The sequence below is a fragment of the Protopterus annectens genome, chromosome 4.part0 (assembly GCF_019279795.1).
Source record: "Protopterus annectens isolate FY-2018-M chromosome 4.part0, PAN1.0, whole genome shotgun sequence".
NCBI lineage: Eukaryota > Metazoa > Chordata > Ceratodontiformes > Protopteridae > Protopterus > Protopterus annectens.
This window is the reverse complement of record NC_056733.1, coordinates 114,579,550-114,595,700: the sequence shown is the minus strand read 5'-3', so window position 1 is coordinate 114,595,700 and position 16,151 is coordinate 114,579,550. Positions and strand designations below refer to the sequence as shown.

Here is a 16,151-nt window from a genome sequence, read left to right as displayed (position 1 = left end):
GAAGATCCCAGTGGTTGTTAGTGTAGTATACACTTATGAACCTGTGGAGGCTTGTCATTGGCATTCAACACTTTTGCAGCGGATAAGTATGTGTGGGAGAGCCTACACTTTCTCCAGTTATAGTTTTTCTTGAAACTGAAGATGCTAATTCTCTTCTTTAACTTGTATCACTCAATAAGAGCACTTGAGCAGAGGACTTGCTCACTCACACTCTCTCTAACTTTTACGTTCTGATTTTTAAATCTTGCCTAGGGGGACCCTTCTTGATGGGTGTATCTTTTCCACCTGTCAGGATTCAGCATGTTTCCTGGCCTGTACCATAACTGGCACTGGCTTTGTGGAGTAGAATGATGGAGCTTTGACTGCATCCCAGATGACCCTTATTCAATTAGCGACCCAGGTGCTGGAGGAATGGATGGCAAGAGCCGATGCTGAACCCTGTGCCCTGGTTTTGGGAAGAGTATTTGTGAAGTTCTGCCACATGAGCTCCACCTGGAAGGAGGCTGGGCATTTCATCTTGGGAGGCTGGGAAAATGAGCCTGACAGGGAGTTGTACATACATTGTAGCTGTTCTTTGACAATGTGAGAAAATGCGCCATTGTACTAGGTCCATCATTCCAGACTTCACAGTACATTTCTGACCAACAGGTTCAAGGAGCATATTAAAAATATACTTACTCCTTTTATATGATAACCACAATCCCTGGCTCTGACCACCCTCTGTTAATATCCTACTCTGTCAAATGTTGGGAAGAGCAGATATATCAACAGACAGTAAGGCCTAAAAGGACTAATTAGAAATTCCTTATTCAGTGTTGGTGAGTAGTGTGATATCAGCAACAAAGATGTGTCTATTCTCTGAGCCCATTACTTATTTTCTGTTACTGTTGTATTTCTGATCTAATTCTCAATCCTTAAGCATGTTAGTGGGGTCTACTTCACTGCGTCGAAGACCGACAATATTGAAAGTGAAAGTCATTGCGCGTGTAAATGGAAATATCCGCAAGGGGAGATTTCTGTTTACTGCAATGTAGTGCAATCTCAGAGTTGGTATATTTAAGTAGCTGGGCGCAGGGGCTTGCCCCTGCATAGAGCAATTTGTGTTGTGTTTGTGTGTTTTTTTGTTTTGTGTGTGTGTGTGTGTGTGTCCGATGTTCGGGGGTTTCGACATTTTTGTGTCGATTATTACGCTGTTGAAAGTTAAGTTTTCGACAGCGTAATATAAACGCTGTTAGTGAAAGTTCTTGTGTTCAGTGTGTATACTAATCCAGAGAGTGTCCCCTTGGCTATCAAGTTGTTTACTAAATTTTGCAGTGACAGTGGTTTTATTGTATTGCTGAAGAACAGTAAAGGAGCACTGTGTTAAGTACCAGCAGTTCAACCCTTCAACCTAAAGACCTTGAAGGGGAAAAGCTCCTGGCCTACCTTCCAAAAGGAGAATGGTGATGGTAGAAAACACTCTGCTTTGGGACTAAAGGAAAAATTTTTTCTGCATAGATGCAGGCCACTGTCATAGACTAGGCCAGTTTTTGTCGTCCTTGGGAGTTTGTCCATTGATAGAATGGCTTTAGGGTCTTGAAGTTTCTTGTTGACAAAAAAAAAAAAAAAGGCTTGAGCTAACATCAGTCGTCTGCCTCAGTTGTTAAAGAAGGGCTTGGAAGAAGTAGCGCCCACCCTGTGGGCTGTAGGATGGATATATTCTGGAGTTTTAGTACCACCTGGCCCTCAGATAATTGTCAAGAACTTGTAATCACTTGGCATCTGCCTGCAGAGTAAACTTTGAGTCACCTAACAAGGCAGGATCAGAGATGCTTGGGACTTGGACCTTCCCCTCCTCCCTCAGTCTTTTCTCATGTCCAGCAGTGTATGTTGTCCCATGAAGAGGTTGCAAAGTCTGATGGTCTTGAACCAGGGAAAAAGGTTCAAGGCCTAGACATCAAGCAAGTGTTAGTTTATCGGAAGCTTGAGCCATAGGTGCAGAAACTCACTTTTAGGGGGGAGTGTATCCTGATTCCATACTGACTGTTAGTATACAAATTTTCGGTGATCACTCTGATGGAGTGTGCACTAGATCAGACCAAAGCAAAGGGGCATGAGACTTCCTCCATTTTATGCTAGTTTGAAGCATCTTAAGACTTGGAGATTGCCTGATGTGTCATCAACCTGAAAACAGCCCATTGAAAAATGCTGATGTCCTTCAAGAATGCAACTGCAGTCCTGACATATGGGTTGTCCTGCCTCAGGCAACCCTTCGGTCGGCCAGATTCCAAAGTCCGGGTCCGGCGTCGGCCGATGTCGCCCACTCCCCGACGTCAGAGCGGCTGGGGTATAAAGGCATCAGCCGACACCATCTTCTTCAGTCTTTCTTGCCGCGCGGTGCCCGAAGCAGAAGCAGTTCGCAAGTGCCGGTCGGTCAGCTCCTGTGTTTTCAGTTACCGAAGTCATCAAAAAGCTAAGTACCCCATTGGGGAACATTTTTCTTGCCTCAGCCGATGTCAGAAAAAATTGAAAAGGTTAATAATTTTGTCTTGTGGTAAACAAATACCTCATAAGGACTTCCACTCTTACTGCCTTCCCTGCCTGGGCCCAGACCACGACGTCTCGGCCTGTGCTGCCTGTGCTTGCTTTAATAAGCGCACACTCAGGCGCCGGGCAGAATTTGCCTAAGACTTTTTTGGCCAAAATTACGCTTATATCATGCCGTCGGAACAACCGACAGCACATATTTCCAAAAAGCGTAAGGACCGGGACCGACATCCTCGGCCCGCGTCGTCCACTGATACCACGCCTAAGCCTACCGCGAGTGCATCGGCCTCTTCGGAGGCGGTAATTCAACCGCTCCAGGCCGACGACACCGCTTTACCGCGTACTTCGGTCCCGGAGGTTTCCCCGGTGCCGGTTGTTGATTTTCCTCCCGAAACCGAAGCTCTAGAATTACCTGACACCATACCAGTGGATAAAGTTACTCCTGCACGTGGGGCAGCTAGGCCTCCAGTCTCCATGTCCATCAAGGCCTACACACGTGCCAAGGCTGCCAGCCAGGCTAAGGCCCATCTTCCTAAAACTATTTCCCAGAGCCTTTCTTCTGATAAACAGATCATGACCCTAGCTGCAGATCTAATCTCTCTAATCAGAGGTTCTCAGTCGCACCCAGACAGAGGTTCTCAGCCTCCTGCAGATAAAAGGCCTAGGACAGAACAGCCAGATACCCTCTCTTCAGATGAAGCCTCTAGGGATTCTGAGCACTCAGATACCCAGGAAGAATCCTTCCAGGCCTACGAGGACTCTGATGCCGAGGAATCTATCCCTTCTGCCTCTCCTCCAGAGGATATTTCTTTCGGAGAAGTTCTCTACTCCATGAGAGAACATTTTCAGTGGCAGGGCCAGGAATTTTCTGACTCCAGGAAAAGGCTACGTACCTTCCTCAAGTTACCCCAGCACAGGCCATTAGCTATTCCTCCAGTGTTGGATGTCCTGGATGATGTATACTCAGACTCTAGTGCTTCCCCTGATTCTCTCCCTCCCGCTCCTGTCAAGCCAGACAGGTATTACAGGGTTCCTGAAACTCACAAGCATCTCTTTAAGGCCCACTCTGTGGATCTAGAAACTATTTCAGAGGGGCCCAAAGGAGTGGCTACTTCCTCGGCCAAAAACCCTTTGCCCGCAGACAGGGAATCAAGGTCCCTTGAGAGATGGGGCAAAAAAAGTTTATACCTCTTCCACCCTTGCCATGAGGTCACTTAACTGTCTTTTTCATATGTTTCAGTACCAGGATTACTTAATGGATGATTTGCAGAAAAAGCTAGCCTCTCCTGAGCCTATAGATAGAAAGGTATTGCAGGATTTGGTTCATAACACTCAGCAGGTTAGTAATCATTTTCTTCAGTGTGGTTATGATGCATTGGAAGCTTCATGTAGGTCAGCTATGACAGGGGCCGTTATACGTAGACATGCTTGGCTGAAAGAACAGCCACTGCCAGACCATGTTAAAGTAAAGCTCCTAGATGCGCCTCTGGAAAAACAGAAGCTTTTTGGTACTAATGCACAGGATGTGTTGAAGTCTATTGAGGAAAAGGCTAAATCAGTACAGACAGTCAAGGATTTCCTCCAGGTTCAGCCACCTAAATTCAGCAGGAATTGGCCTTCAAAGAATTGGTCCTTTCCAGACACTGACAAGTTTCAAAGGGGAAAAAACAGGCGTGCTCGAGGTAGGGGGCAATACCGAGGCTCTTACAGGGGCCGCCAATGGCAACCTCCAAATCAGAGAAGTGGCGCAGGGAGTTCAGCTGCACCACAGGGACAATCACAATGACTTTACTTTCACTCCGCCGACCAAGGCTCAAAGAGAAGCTCCTCTAGGCGGAAAATTATCCTTATTCTCAAAGAACTAGCACATTTTAACCAAGGACAAATGGATTCTGGACATAGTAGACCAAGGTTACAGGTTCCACTTCCATACCTTACCAACGAGACAAGGCATGCCAAACCTGCCACAAAATCAAAGGGCAGAGGCACTCATACAAGTTTCAAAGCGGTTACAAATAAAAGCAATAGAAAAGGTTCCTCCTCAGGAACAAGGCCAGGGATTCTATTCAAGACTGTTCCTTGTTCCAAAAAAAGAAAAGCAATGGAGACATATACTGGATTTGTCTGCTCTAAACACTTTTCTCATAGTGCCAAAATTCAAAATGCTGACTTTACAGCAACTCCTTCCCATGCTGGGCAAGGGGTCTTGGCTGGTTACTCTGGACCTCAAGGAGGCATACCTGCATGTCCCAATCAGACACAGTTGCAGAAGATACCTCAGATTTCTTGCAGGAACAGAGCATTATCAATTCTCAGCATTGCCATTTGGCTTATCTACTGCGCCCAGAGTATTCATGAAATGCCTGGCATCAGTAGTTGCACATTGCAGGCTCCAGGGGATTCAAATATACCCTTACCTGGACGACTGCCTTATACAAGCGGACAACAAACAAACCTTGATAAGACACTTTGATTATGTCATTCAATTACTACAGGCTTTGGGATACACAGTCAACATTCAAAAATCAAGACTACTACCATCCCAACAGATTATTTTTCTAGGAGCCAAATTGGACACACAATCACAAATGGCTTTCCTCACAAAGGAGAAACAAGAACATTTACCAGATTACTTCAAAAGCCTAGCAAAGCTCACCCAGCTGACCGCAAGGAAAATCCTGCAGGCCCTGGAGTTCATGGCATCTTGCATTCTTCTGGTACCTCTGGCAAGACTACACATGAGAAAGCTACAATGGTACCTAAAAAGCTTATGGTCTCAACACAGCCAAAATCTAGAAGACGTAATACCACTCATTCCATGCCTGCAAAGGGAATTTTTGTGGTGGGCTCAAGCAAGTCATTTAAACAAGGGCATGTCTTTCAACAAACCTCTAGCAAGTCAAACCATTACAACAGACGCCTTAGATCATGGATGGGGGGCGCACATGGAGGGCAGATGCATTCAAGGGCAATGGACTCCCAGGGAAATGCATCTGCACATAAATCAAAAAGAGATGTTGGCAGTGATGCATGCAATCGAGGCCTTCGGGAAATCCCTTCAACAAGGTCATCTGCTAATAAGGACAGACAACACCACTGTCATGTGGTATATAAACAAGCAGGGAGGCACTCACTCTTACCCCCTCTGCAGACTAACAATGACTCTTTGGGAAAAGTCCCTGAAACTGAACATCCACTTGCAATCCCAGTTTGTTCCAGGCAAGGACAATGTTCTGGCGGACAGGCTGAGCAGAAATTTCTTGGATCCGCACGAATGGATGCTGCATCCACACATTTTCTCACAAATAACAAGTGCATGGGGAAGACCGGACATAGATCTCTTTGCTTCTCACCTCAATCATCACCTGGAGAAGTTCTGTTCAAGGACACACCATCCTCTAGCCTGGAGAACGGATGCCCTCTCCTTCAGCTGGAATTCCCTAACAATTTATGCATTCCCTCCTCTACCATTACTGACCAAGGTGTTACTGAAGATCAAAGCAGAACAACCAAAAGGAATTTTGATAGCTCCAGACTGGCCAAGGCAGCACTGGTATCCATTGCTACTGAGCATAACTCGCACCAAACCGTGGCCCTTGCCTCAATGGCCTCTGCTTCTAACACAGCACAATTACAGGACTGTTCATCAAAACCTGCAAACATTGCAGCTGACAGCTTGGAGGGTTCCATGACTTTCACCCATACCTCTCTTTCCGAAAAAGCACAAGAAATCTTGCTGGAAGCACGCAGACCTTCCACCAGAAAAACCTATTCAGCCAAGTGGAAGAGATTCATCATCTGGAATGCCAACAAGGGTCAAGATGCATCAGTGATGAGCATACCACAGATATTAGAATACTTGGCAGAAATGTTTCATAGTGGCCTCTCATATTCTTCCATAAAAATTCACGCTTCAGCAATCTCAGCAAAATACAACTGTGATCCACCTGTGTTTTCACATCCCTTGCTAAGACAGTTTCTAAGAGGGATAAAGAATATCAAACCTCCCAGAAAACCACCAGTACCTGCATGGGACCTCAATTTCGTCCTGGAAAAATTAACTCTTCCTCCTTTTGAACCAGCAGCATCTTCAGAAATGCAATTTCTCTCCTGGAAAATGGTTTTCCTGTTGGCAGTTACCTCAGCAAGAAGAGTCTCATAGATACAGGCCCTGATGGCAGTACCTCCCTTTCTCATTTTTCATCAGGACAGAGTTTCTCTAAGAACCAATCCTTTATTCATGCCAAAAGTGATATCCAGGGTGTCTCTAAATCAAGCAATTCACCTGCCTACCTTCTTTCCCAACCCTCAAAATAAGGGGGAAAAGCTGCTGCACACTTTTGACATACATAGACAATTACGCTACTACTTGGACAGAACAAAGACAACCAGAAAGTCTGACCAACTATTTGTAGCTTATGCTGCTGGAGTGCAAGGAAAGGCAATCTCCAAACAAACAATTTCAAAATGGACTGGACACTGCATCAGATTCTGTTACTCTTTCCATGGAAAAGGTGTGCCAGCCAATATTAGGCCACACTCCACCAGAGCTATAGCCACGTCCACAGCCTTTCTACGAGGAGTGGCTACAAAGGACATTCTAGAGGCTGCTACATGGAGCTCCGTGCATACATTTACCAAACACTACAACCTGCCTTTATACTCCAGATCCCGAGCAGGCTTTGCTTCGGCAGTCCTGCAGGGCATTTTAGCTACACCATCCCTTTCTTAGATCCTACCACCCCCAGCTTGGCTATGGTATTCAACCCATATGTCAGGACTGCAGTTGCATTCTTGAAGGACATAGTACAGTTTTGTACCTACCATAAATGTAGATGTCCGATAGATATGCAACTGCAGTCAGGTTTTCCCTCCCTCCTACCCCTCTGCAATTCTCCTTTTGGGTCCATTCCCCCTTTCCTCTATTAGCTGGGGATATCTGTTATGGTGTATCTGTTTATTACTGTTGTGCATGTCTGGAATTTTTTATCCATTCACCAAATTTAGCCTTCTTTGGAGGGTACCTGGCATCTGGGGCAAGAAACACTGAAGAAGATGGCGTCGGCTGATGCCTTTATACCCCAGCCGCTCTGACGTCGTGGAGTGGGCGACATCGGCCGACGCCGCACCCAGACTTTGGAATCCGGCCGACCGAAGGGCTGCTTGAGGCAGGACAACCCATATGTCAGGACTGCAGTTGCATATCTATCGGACATCTACATTTATGGTAGGTACAAAACTGTACTTTGCCAGAAGCCAATCCACAGGTGACTGCTTCCACTCCATCCTGTCAGAGTCTTTGTTGTTAACACACTTCTTCTTCCATTTGGTCATTAGTTTATACCTTCACCAAGCATAATTGCTGGCAGCTGAGATGCAGGAGTTTGGTTTTGTCTTTTGGTAGTTAATTGTTGCAGTATTAGACTGTCAGAGCTTGTCTGCATTTTGTTCTGTTTTACTTCAGTCTCCCAGCAAACTTTTTTTGGTATTCCATTGGATTCTTCCAGTCAGCCCATCTCTGGTAGAGCTCTGATGTTAGGTGAAACAGATATATACTCACCACACACACTGTATACTTTTTATTGGGAAGGCGTCCCTTCTAGTGGATACTTATGCAATAATCTGCCTTATTCTGATATACTTGTGTGTAAGTATATTAAAATGTATCCACAGTTGGTTTGGTCACAAGGACGAAGCATACGTGATTAAACGAAGGCAACTATTGGTAAATCTTGATATACCCACAAACAGGAGTGAATTATTGCCATTAAATAATTACATTATTTAAGAAAGACAAGACTTGCCTTTCTTAAATGTCTTTAAGGTCTGTTCAGTCCTTCACGTTCTTTTCCTTATACTTATGTAATGGATGTGCATGGGACTTGCGTTCCCATGCCCGCACGGTATGTCATTGCAGTGCGGAGACACGACAGAGAAAACACTCTCTGTTGCATTTTTTTTAGTTAGATTTTTTTTTTTTTTTTAGCTGTTAAAAACTCTAGTTTTTACAAGGGACACCACAGAAATAAAGAAAATCTGTTAGGTTTCTTGGTTCAATTTTGGGGAACATACAATCATTAGCGGACCGGAGTTCCACTGTGGCGACCCCTAACCAGGAAAAGCCAAAAATACAAACAACAACCACCTGATTTTTCATATTTTTCTCTGTCCCTCGGCATATACTAATAGAAAATCTGGCCACTCAATAGTACTTCAGTGGGCACACTTTTTTCTGTTGGTATATGTTCCTTTTACAACAGGCACACTGGGCTATCCAATAAGTGTGCTTACTTTTTAATAGTAATAAGCTGTTATTGTATAATTCCTTTCCCATTGTCCACCTGTACCTGAGAGGTCCCTTTATTCATCTGTTGGGGTTCACTAAGTCAGCCAAGGATACATTTTTATATCCTTCTCTGACTCTGCTTTCTGTTTGGTCTTATACAGAGTATGTTCACTATATTTGTGAAGGTGTGCAGGAGGCAAGGCATGTGCTTCACTGCCATGTTATATGTCACGTTGTATACAGTAAGAGCTGCACAAGTCACCCACTAATGGAGAATGTCTCCTGGATCATCTGCTATGTTATGGACTTTGCTAATCCTGACTGCAGTTAGACTCAAACTGAATACATGACATATTTCTATGTGAAGGAACTGTAAAATAAAGGTGCTAGAGTATGAAAGGTTGGTGGCTAAGGTAGCCATCCAAGCACATTTCTTCACGTACCATGTAATACTCTGTGATGGGCATAGCAGACTGAGGTGAGGAGACTAACGTAGGATTCCTAGGGCTGAAGAAACGTAACGCACATTACTGGAATTTTGTTACATTCTTGGTGTAGAAACTGTTATTTCTTTGGATTTTTCTGTTGCGGGAAGAAAATTATTTAATTGTAGTTTCGTCTTTTGAATTTCCAGAGAAACTGTAAAGCTATTTAGCCTTGGAAATGCTGATCTTGGAAAGGAACTAGACCATTTTTTGCAAGGACTTTTGCCTGTTATGGAGGTGAGTAAATGTTTAAAAATGAATGAATAAGAATACACATTTTTATATTTAAAATCATGCTAATTCTTTTGAACCCAGAATCTGTTATAACATTCCTAATTAAGCACATCAGAAATTACTGTTTTTTTAATATTTCATTTGTAAGTAGCATTCTTTTCATAAAGGTCTATGTCTTCAAGTTTGATGCTTCCTTAAAGTTTCTCAGTTTTCTCTGTTCTTCCCTGTTACTTCTAGTTAGATTGTATATACCTTCCACCAAACTCAAGTTTACCAGTTTTGTGTAATTTTCCTGAAAATACCCTGTTTTTAGTGTGTGTTCTATTATAATGAAAAGGTATCCTGAATCAGGTAATAGCAAACATGGGTAGAGTAGAAAACCCTCTCAAAAAGTAAGGGGATGCAGCCTTTTTCCTCTTATAAAATGTAAGAAGGTACAATAGCTAATCACTGCAGAGGCAGTCTGTAAAAATGCAAAGGTGGTGATTCTTCTCTTAGGAAAGTTTCCTCCATCTCCTGTTGAGGATCTTACTGAATGTTTCCATCTATTTTCTGGCAAAAGCACTTTTAATCACTTTGTTTCAGGCTTCCTCTCCTCCTCCTCTGAGGTTAGAAATTTCTGCCATTACAGCTGCAAGATCCAATTTCTTTACCACTGTTGCGTCTTGTTCTGAGCCTCTGACTTCTGTTCACTGGGACAGCCAACCCATTCAAGTCCCTTGTCAATCCCTCAGGACTGCCCTGTCTGTTGTGATACCTTACCAGACCACCCCCAATGATGAGGTCCCTCTGAAGAGAACGTGCAAAAGGAGACACTTTGATTCCTCTCAGGAATCTCTCACTGAGTACACTAACTTCAATGAAAAGGAAGGGTTGCCCAGATCTCCACCTAAGGACATCTCTGGAGAAATACTAGAAGTTCTAAAATAAAAGGGTAGTTGGTCTTCCAACACTGCTTCCCAGGAGGAGTCTGTGTTGCTGGAGGCTCTCGGGTCTGTCCTGGCTACATCTTTGGTGACACCCCCAGCTGATGAGTTAATAGACCTTACATGGAAGGAGCAGGATACTGTGAAGTCTGTCCTCGAGCACCAAGATAGAATTGTAGACCCTCCAAAGGACAGAGCTCACTGGAGCAAAGGAGTCCTGGTAGATGCCATGGTTGTGGCAGCAGCCACCAAGAAAGAGCTGATAGAACAAAGCTCATCTGTTCATCCCCCTTAACAGATGGAGTCTAAGGCCTTGGACAGATTTGGTAAGCGAGTTTATGCTTTAGTGACCTTTGCCCCATGGTCATTGAATTATTTGGCACACTTCAAAAGGTTGCTTAGAGATTTGACTAAAGAGCTCTCCAAATCTGTTTATGGGTCCATGTCTGTGGAGGACCAGAACAAGATCTCTTTGCAACCGGCCACGCTGCATTCTGTAGTTAACTTGCCCATGAGACTGATATCCCACTCTGCAGAGTGCACCTCACAGAGGTAGTAGGTTCGGTCACAGCCATCAGGAAACATGCCTGGATGCACCTGTGCAATTTTCCAGAGCCCTTAAGTGCTCCTTTTAATGGATCTTCTTTGTTTCACCTAAAGGTGAAGGAAACACTTTCCAGAAGTGAGCAAGATGGGATGACCTTGTCTGCCTTTGGGATCTACTTTTCTACTCCTCAGAGACGACTTTTCCCAGAAACAACAAGGAGGCAGGAAAATGTGGTTTTGCAAGTCCCAGAGCACTTTCCAAAACTCACAAAGAGATGTTTTTCCAGAGGCAGAGGGTGGAACTATAAGATGTTGCCTCCTCAGCAGAGGTGGCCCCCAGAACCAGTGTTTCCAGGATTCCTTCTCAGACCACACCCTACCAGGGCAACTGAAAAGTTTCCCAGCTTGTTGTTCTCTGGCAGCAGTCAAGGGGAGCCTGTCTCTGTACCATGAAGTCTGGGCATCCATCACAAAAGATTCTTGGCTGCAGGCATTATATTCAGAGGTTATTTTATACCATTTTCCCAAACTCCCCCTTAAAAAATTAAAGGAATCCCTGATGTCCCACCCAGTCCGAGCGAGGTGGCAGGCTTGGAAATAGAAAAACTGCTAGAAAAGAGTCATACAGAAGGTCCTCCCAGACCAGATAGGATCCAGAACCTACTCAAGATTCTTTTTAGTGCCAAAGAAGACAGGGGACTTGCGACCCATTCTGGATCTCCAAAGTCTAAATCAATACATGAAATATTCAAAGTTCAGGATGGTAATGGTTCACTCCATTTTGCCCCTGCTGCGGAATGTTGATTGGATGTTATGAATAGATCTTCAGGATGCATACTATCACATCAGAATGAACAGGCAATCCAGAAGATAGCTGCGCTTTCAGCTGAGAGCCATTCATTACTAGTTCAGAGCACTGCCATTTGGCCTTACCACAGCTCCCACGGTGTTAATCAAATGCATGGCAGTAGTATCAGCACACCTTAGACTGCTGAGATTCAGTTTGTTCCTGTATCTAGATGACTGGCTCCTGACTGCCCCAACAAGGCATCTACTTTTATAAGCTATGGACTTCTTGCACCAATTGTGTCTTCATTTAGGCATCACATTCAACTACAGCAAGTTTCACTTCATACCCTTGTAGAATCTGGAGTTCTTGAGTGCTTGTCTAGACGCTGTCAATCAGATAGCGTCAGTTCCACCCTCAAGAGTACAGCACTCAGATCCCAGGTAATGAAACTGATCTTGCATTCTTCTCCAGCAGATCTAGTCTTACAAGTTTTAGGGTCCATGGCACCAGCAATCACTCTGATTTCTGTAGCCAGATTTCATATGTGGATACTGCAGTGGACTTTTGGTACAGTGGTTTCTTCTTGAGCAGTCCTTGATGTTCATCGTGCATACAGCTGCAGTCATAACAGATGGGTTCTCCTGCCGTCAGGCGGGTCCTCGGTCGGACGAATTCCAAAGTCTAGATCCGGCGTCAGTTGTCGTCGCTTCTTCCCTGACGTCAGTGCGACAGGGGTATAAAAGAACCAGTCGACGCCATTTTCTTCAGTCTTTCTTGCCGCGCGGTGCCCAAAGCAGAAGCAGTTCGCAAGTGTCGGTCGGCCAGCTCCTGAGATTACGAAAAATTTGGACCGAAGTCTTCTTAAAAGCTAAGTACCCGTTAGAAACTTTTCTTGCCTCAGACCGATGTCAGACAAAGTTAATAATTGTATTTCTTGTGGGAAGCAAATACCGCATAAGGATTTCCATTCCCTCTGTATACCTTGTTTAGGCCCAGACCACGACAGTTTATGCCTTCCCGCCTCTTCCTCTGCTGCCCAAAGTCCTATTGAAGACCAGAGCAGACAGACCAAAGATGATCCTCATTGCTCCGGACTGGCCAAGGCAACACTGGTACCCACTCCTGAGGAGCCTGATGCATTCCCATGGACCCTGCCTCTAATGCCTCTTCTTCTGACTCAGCACAGCTTCAAAATTCTTCACAGTCAGCTAAGAACACTCAATCTAGCCGCATGGAAGATTCCTTAGCATCACAGCAGGCCCTACTCTTCAAGGAGGTGCAGGATGTCATTTTGGAGGCCAGAAGGCCATCAACTAGAAAAGCTTACTCCACAAAATGGAAACGTTTTTGTGTCTGGAATGAGAAAAAGGGCCAGAACCCTGGAAAACTGAATTTACCTCAAATACTACAATATTTGGCTGAACTGCTAAGCAGTGGACATTCGTTCTCCATCATCAAAATCCATGCCTCAGCCATTTCTGCAGAATACAACACTGATCCTCCTTTATTCTCTCACCCTCTTTTAAGACAGTTCCTCAGAGGGGCTAAGAATTTAAGACCTCCAAGGAAGCAACCAATACCTGCTTGTGATCTTAATTTCATTCTGGAAAAACTGACTTTGCCTCCTTTTGAGCCAGCTGCCTCATCAGATTTGCAATATTTGTCCTGGAAAACAGCTTTCCTTCTGGCTATCACTTCAGCTCGTAGAGTTTCAGAACTACAGGCTCTCATGGCTGTCCAGCCTTTTATCATCTTCCATCAGGACAGAGTTTCCTTACGAACCAACCCTTCCTTTATGCCTAAAGTGGTATCCAGGGTAGCTTTAAATCAGGCCATACATTTACCTACTTTTTATCCCAATCCTCAAAACAAAAGGGGAGAGATTACTACATTCCTTGGACATCCACAGGCAACTGCGTTATTATTTGGACAGAACAAAACCTTTCAGAAAATCAGAACAGCTCTTTGTGGCCTATGCGGTAGGAGCTCAAGGAAAGCCAATTTCCAAACAGACAATCTCAAAATGGATAGCCCACTGCATACGCTTTTGCTATTCCTTTCATGGCAAAACTGTACCTACAGGCATTAGAACTCATTCCACCAGGGCCACAGCCACCTCTGCAGCTTTCCTCAGAGGAGTTCCTACCAAGGATATTTTGGAAGCAGCCACTTGGAGTTCTGTGCATACCTTCTCCAAACACTACAACCTACCATTATACTCCTAATCTAGAGCAGGCTTTGCCACTGCAGTCTTGCAGGGCATTTTGGCTCCTCCTAGTTCCACCTAATGCCTACCACCCCTTTCTTAGCTTTGGGATTCTACCCATCTGTTATGACTGCAGCTGTATGCACGATGAACATAGTACAGTTTTGTACCTACCATAAATGTAGATGTTCGAGTGCTAATACAGCTGCAGTCCAGGTTTCCCTCCCTCCTTCCCCTCTAGGGGTATTCTTTTATGGTGCATTTGCTTGCAACTAGTGTTTTTTGATTATATTGCATTGCATTACTACATAATTTTATGTATTGCCTTCCTTCTGGGGGCACCTGCCATCTGGGGCAAGAAAAACTGAAGAAAATGGCGTCGGCTGGTTCTTTTATACCCCTGTCGCACTGACTTCAGGGAAGAAGCGACGACAACCGACGCCGGACCTAGACTTTGGAATTCGGCCGACCGAGGACCCGCCTGACGGCAGGAGAACCCATCTGTTATGACTGCAGCTGTATTAGCACTCGAACATCAACATTTATGGTAGGTACAAAACTGTACTTTCACCCCAGTCAAGACCACTCAAACTTGAAAAAATATCTTTTGTGGTGGATTTGCTCAGATGAGGTTTCTCTAGGACAGTCTGCTCATTTTCCTGATGCTGACAACCACTGTGACCACAGACACCTACCAAATGGGGTAGGAGGGCATTACTTGGGAAGGACAGTCCAAGGTACGTGGTCCCAAGAAGATGCCAGTGTGCATATCAGTGTCCTGAAAATCAGAGCAGTTCTCCTACAGTTGCAGGCCTTCCAAGATGCGCTTCCCTCCAGGACAATTGTGATCTAAATAGACAGTATATCTGTAGTCTGGTACATCAACAAACGAGGGGGGCACATCTTATCCACTGTGTTGAGAAGCAATAAGAGTGTGGCAATGGGTATTCTTGTCTGGCCACATTCTCATAGTAATGCACATGTCAGGGAAAGCCAGCATGCTTGCAGACCAACTAAGCAGGTCCATTCTGATGTCTCACAATTGGTCACTCAGTGTCAAAGTGGTGGAAAGAATTTTCTTCTATGGGGCTAGCCATGCTGTGACCTTTTCACCTCTAACCTCAACAAATGCCGCAGGTTCTTTTCCTTGGTTCCCCCTTCTGGGGGCAATCATCAAGCGATCCTCTATTTCATGATTCTCTCTGGTCTCCTTTATGCTTATCTCAATTACATCTAATCACAAAATTTGTACAGAAAACATACCTGTTGAAGAGCAGAGTTATCCTCATTGAACCTGTTTGACCTCATCAAATTTGGTTTCCCTTAACGTGATCTCGTCTTTGGTATCTGCCCTGGATACCGCAGTCCATACTTTCTGTATCATCTGACAGGGGTGACTTATCTGGACACATAGCAGGTATCAAGCTGACCCGCGTGGTTTCTCCATTTCCATTGATGGCTATACAGCCTAGGCTTTCCTTCCTGGTTCTAGTATATTTTGTTGTCCTCTCAAAAGACTTCTACTAGAAAAATTTACAAAAATAAATGGAAGAGGTTTTCAGTGTGGGACGTTAAGAGATTGAACCTCTCTTTCTGCATCTTTACCAGCTGTCCTTGAATTTTTAGTTTCAGTTTTTCATGATGGGGCTAGTTTCTCTACTGTTAAAGTGCATTTAGCTGCTATTTCTAACTTCCTTTCATGCAAACGTCATTCTTCCTTAGCTGCTTCTAGACTATGCGAGGTCTTTCTGAAAGGCACCTTTTTACTTAAACATTCAATCAATGACTGTACTCCTTGGGATTTAACTATTCTGCTTCGAGGTCTAACCCAAGGCCCCTTTGAAACTTCAACTAAGACAAACCTTAAGTTTTTCTCCTTGAAAACAATTTTTCTAGTTGCTGTTCAGCTAGATGAGTATCCAAACCCCAGGCTCTTTCCTCCAAATCTCTGTTTTTTCATAAGGTAGAGTTTTCTTACATCCCAGCCTGTCTTTCTTGCTTAAATTGGCTTCCGAGTCCAATATTAATCAAGTCACTAACTTTCTAGTTTTCATCCCAAATTTCTCTAATAAGGGATAATACGTGCTCTTCTCCATCTTTTAGATGTATACAAGCAACTTCAGTTCTCCCTACATTGGACCAAAGATTTCAA

General features: G+C 44.4%; 1 protein-coding gene across 1 annotated transcript in view; it reads left to right on the top strand.

Annotated features, from left to right (window-relative positions):
* The window catches only part of LOC122799218, a 1,108,404-nt gene that overhangs the window by 424,431 nt on the left and 667,822 nt on the right, over positions 1-16,151 (top strand). The window contains exon 9 of the mRNA XM_044068137.1: positions 9,447-9,534. Coding sequence (XP_043924072.1) covers positions 9,447-9,534 — 88 coding nt within the window. The remainder of the gene's footprint in view (positions 1-9,446; positions 9,535-16,151) is intronic.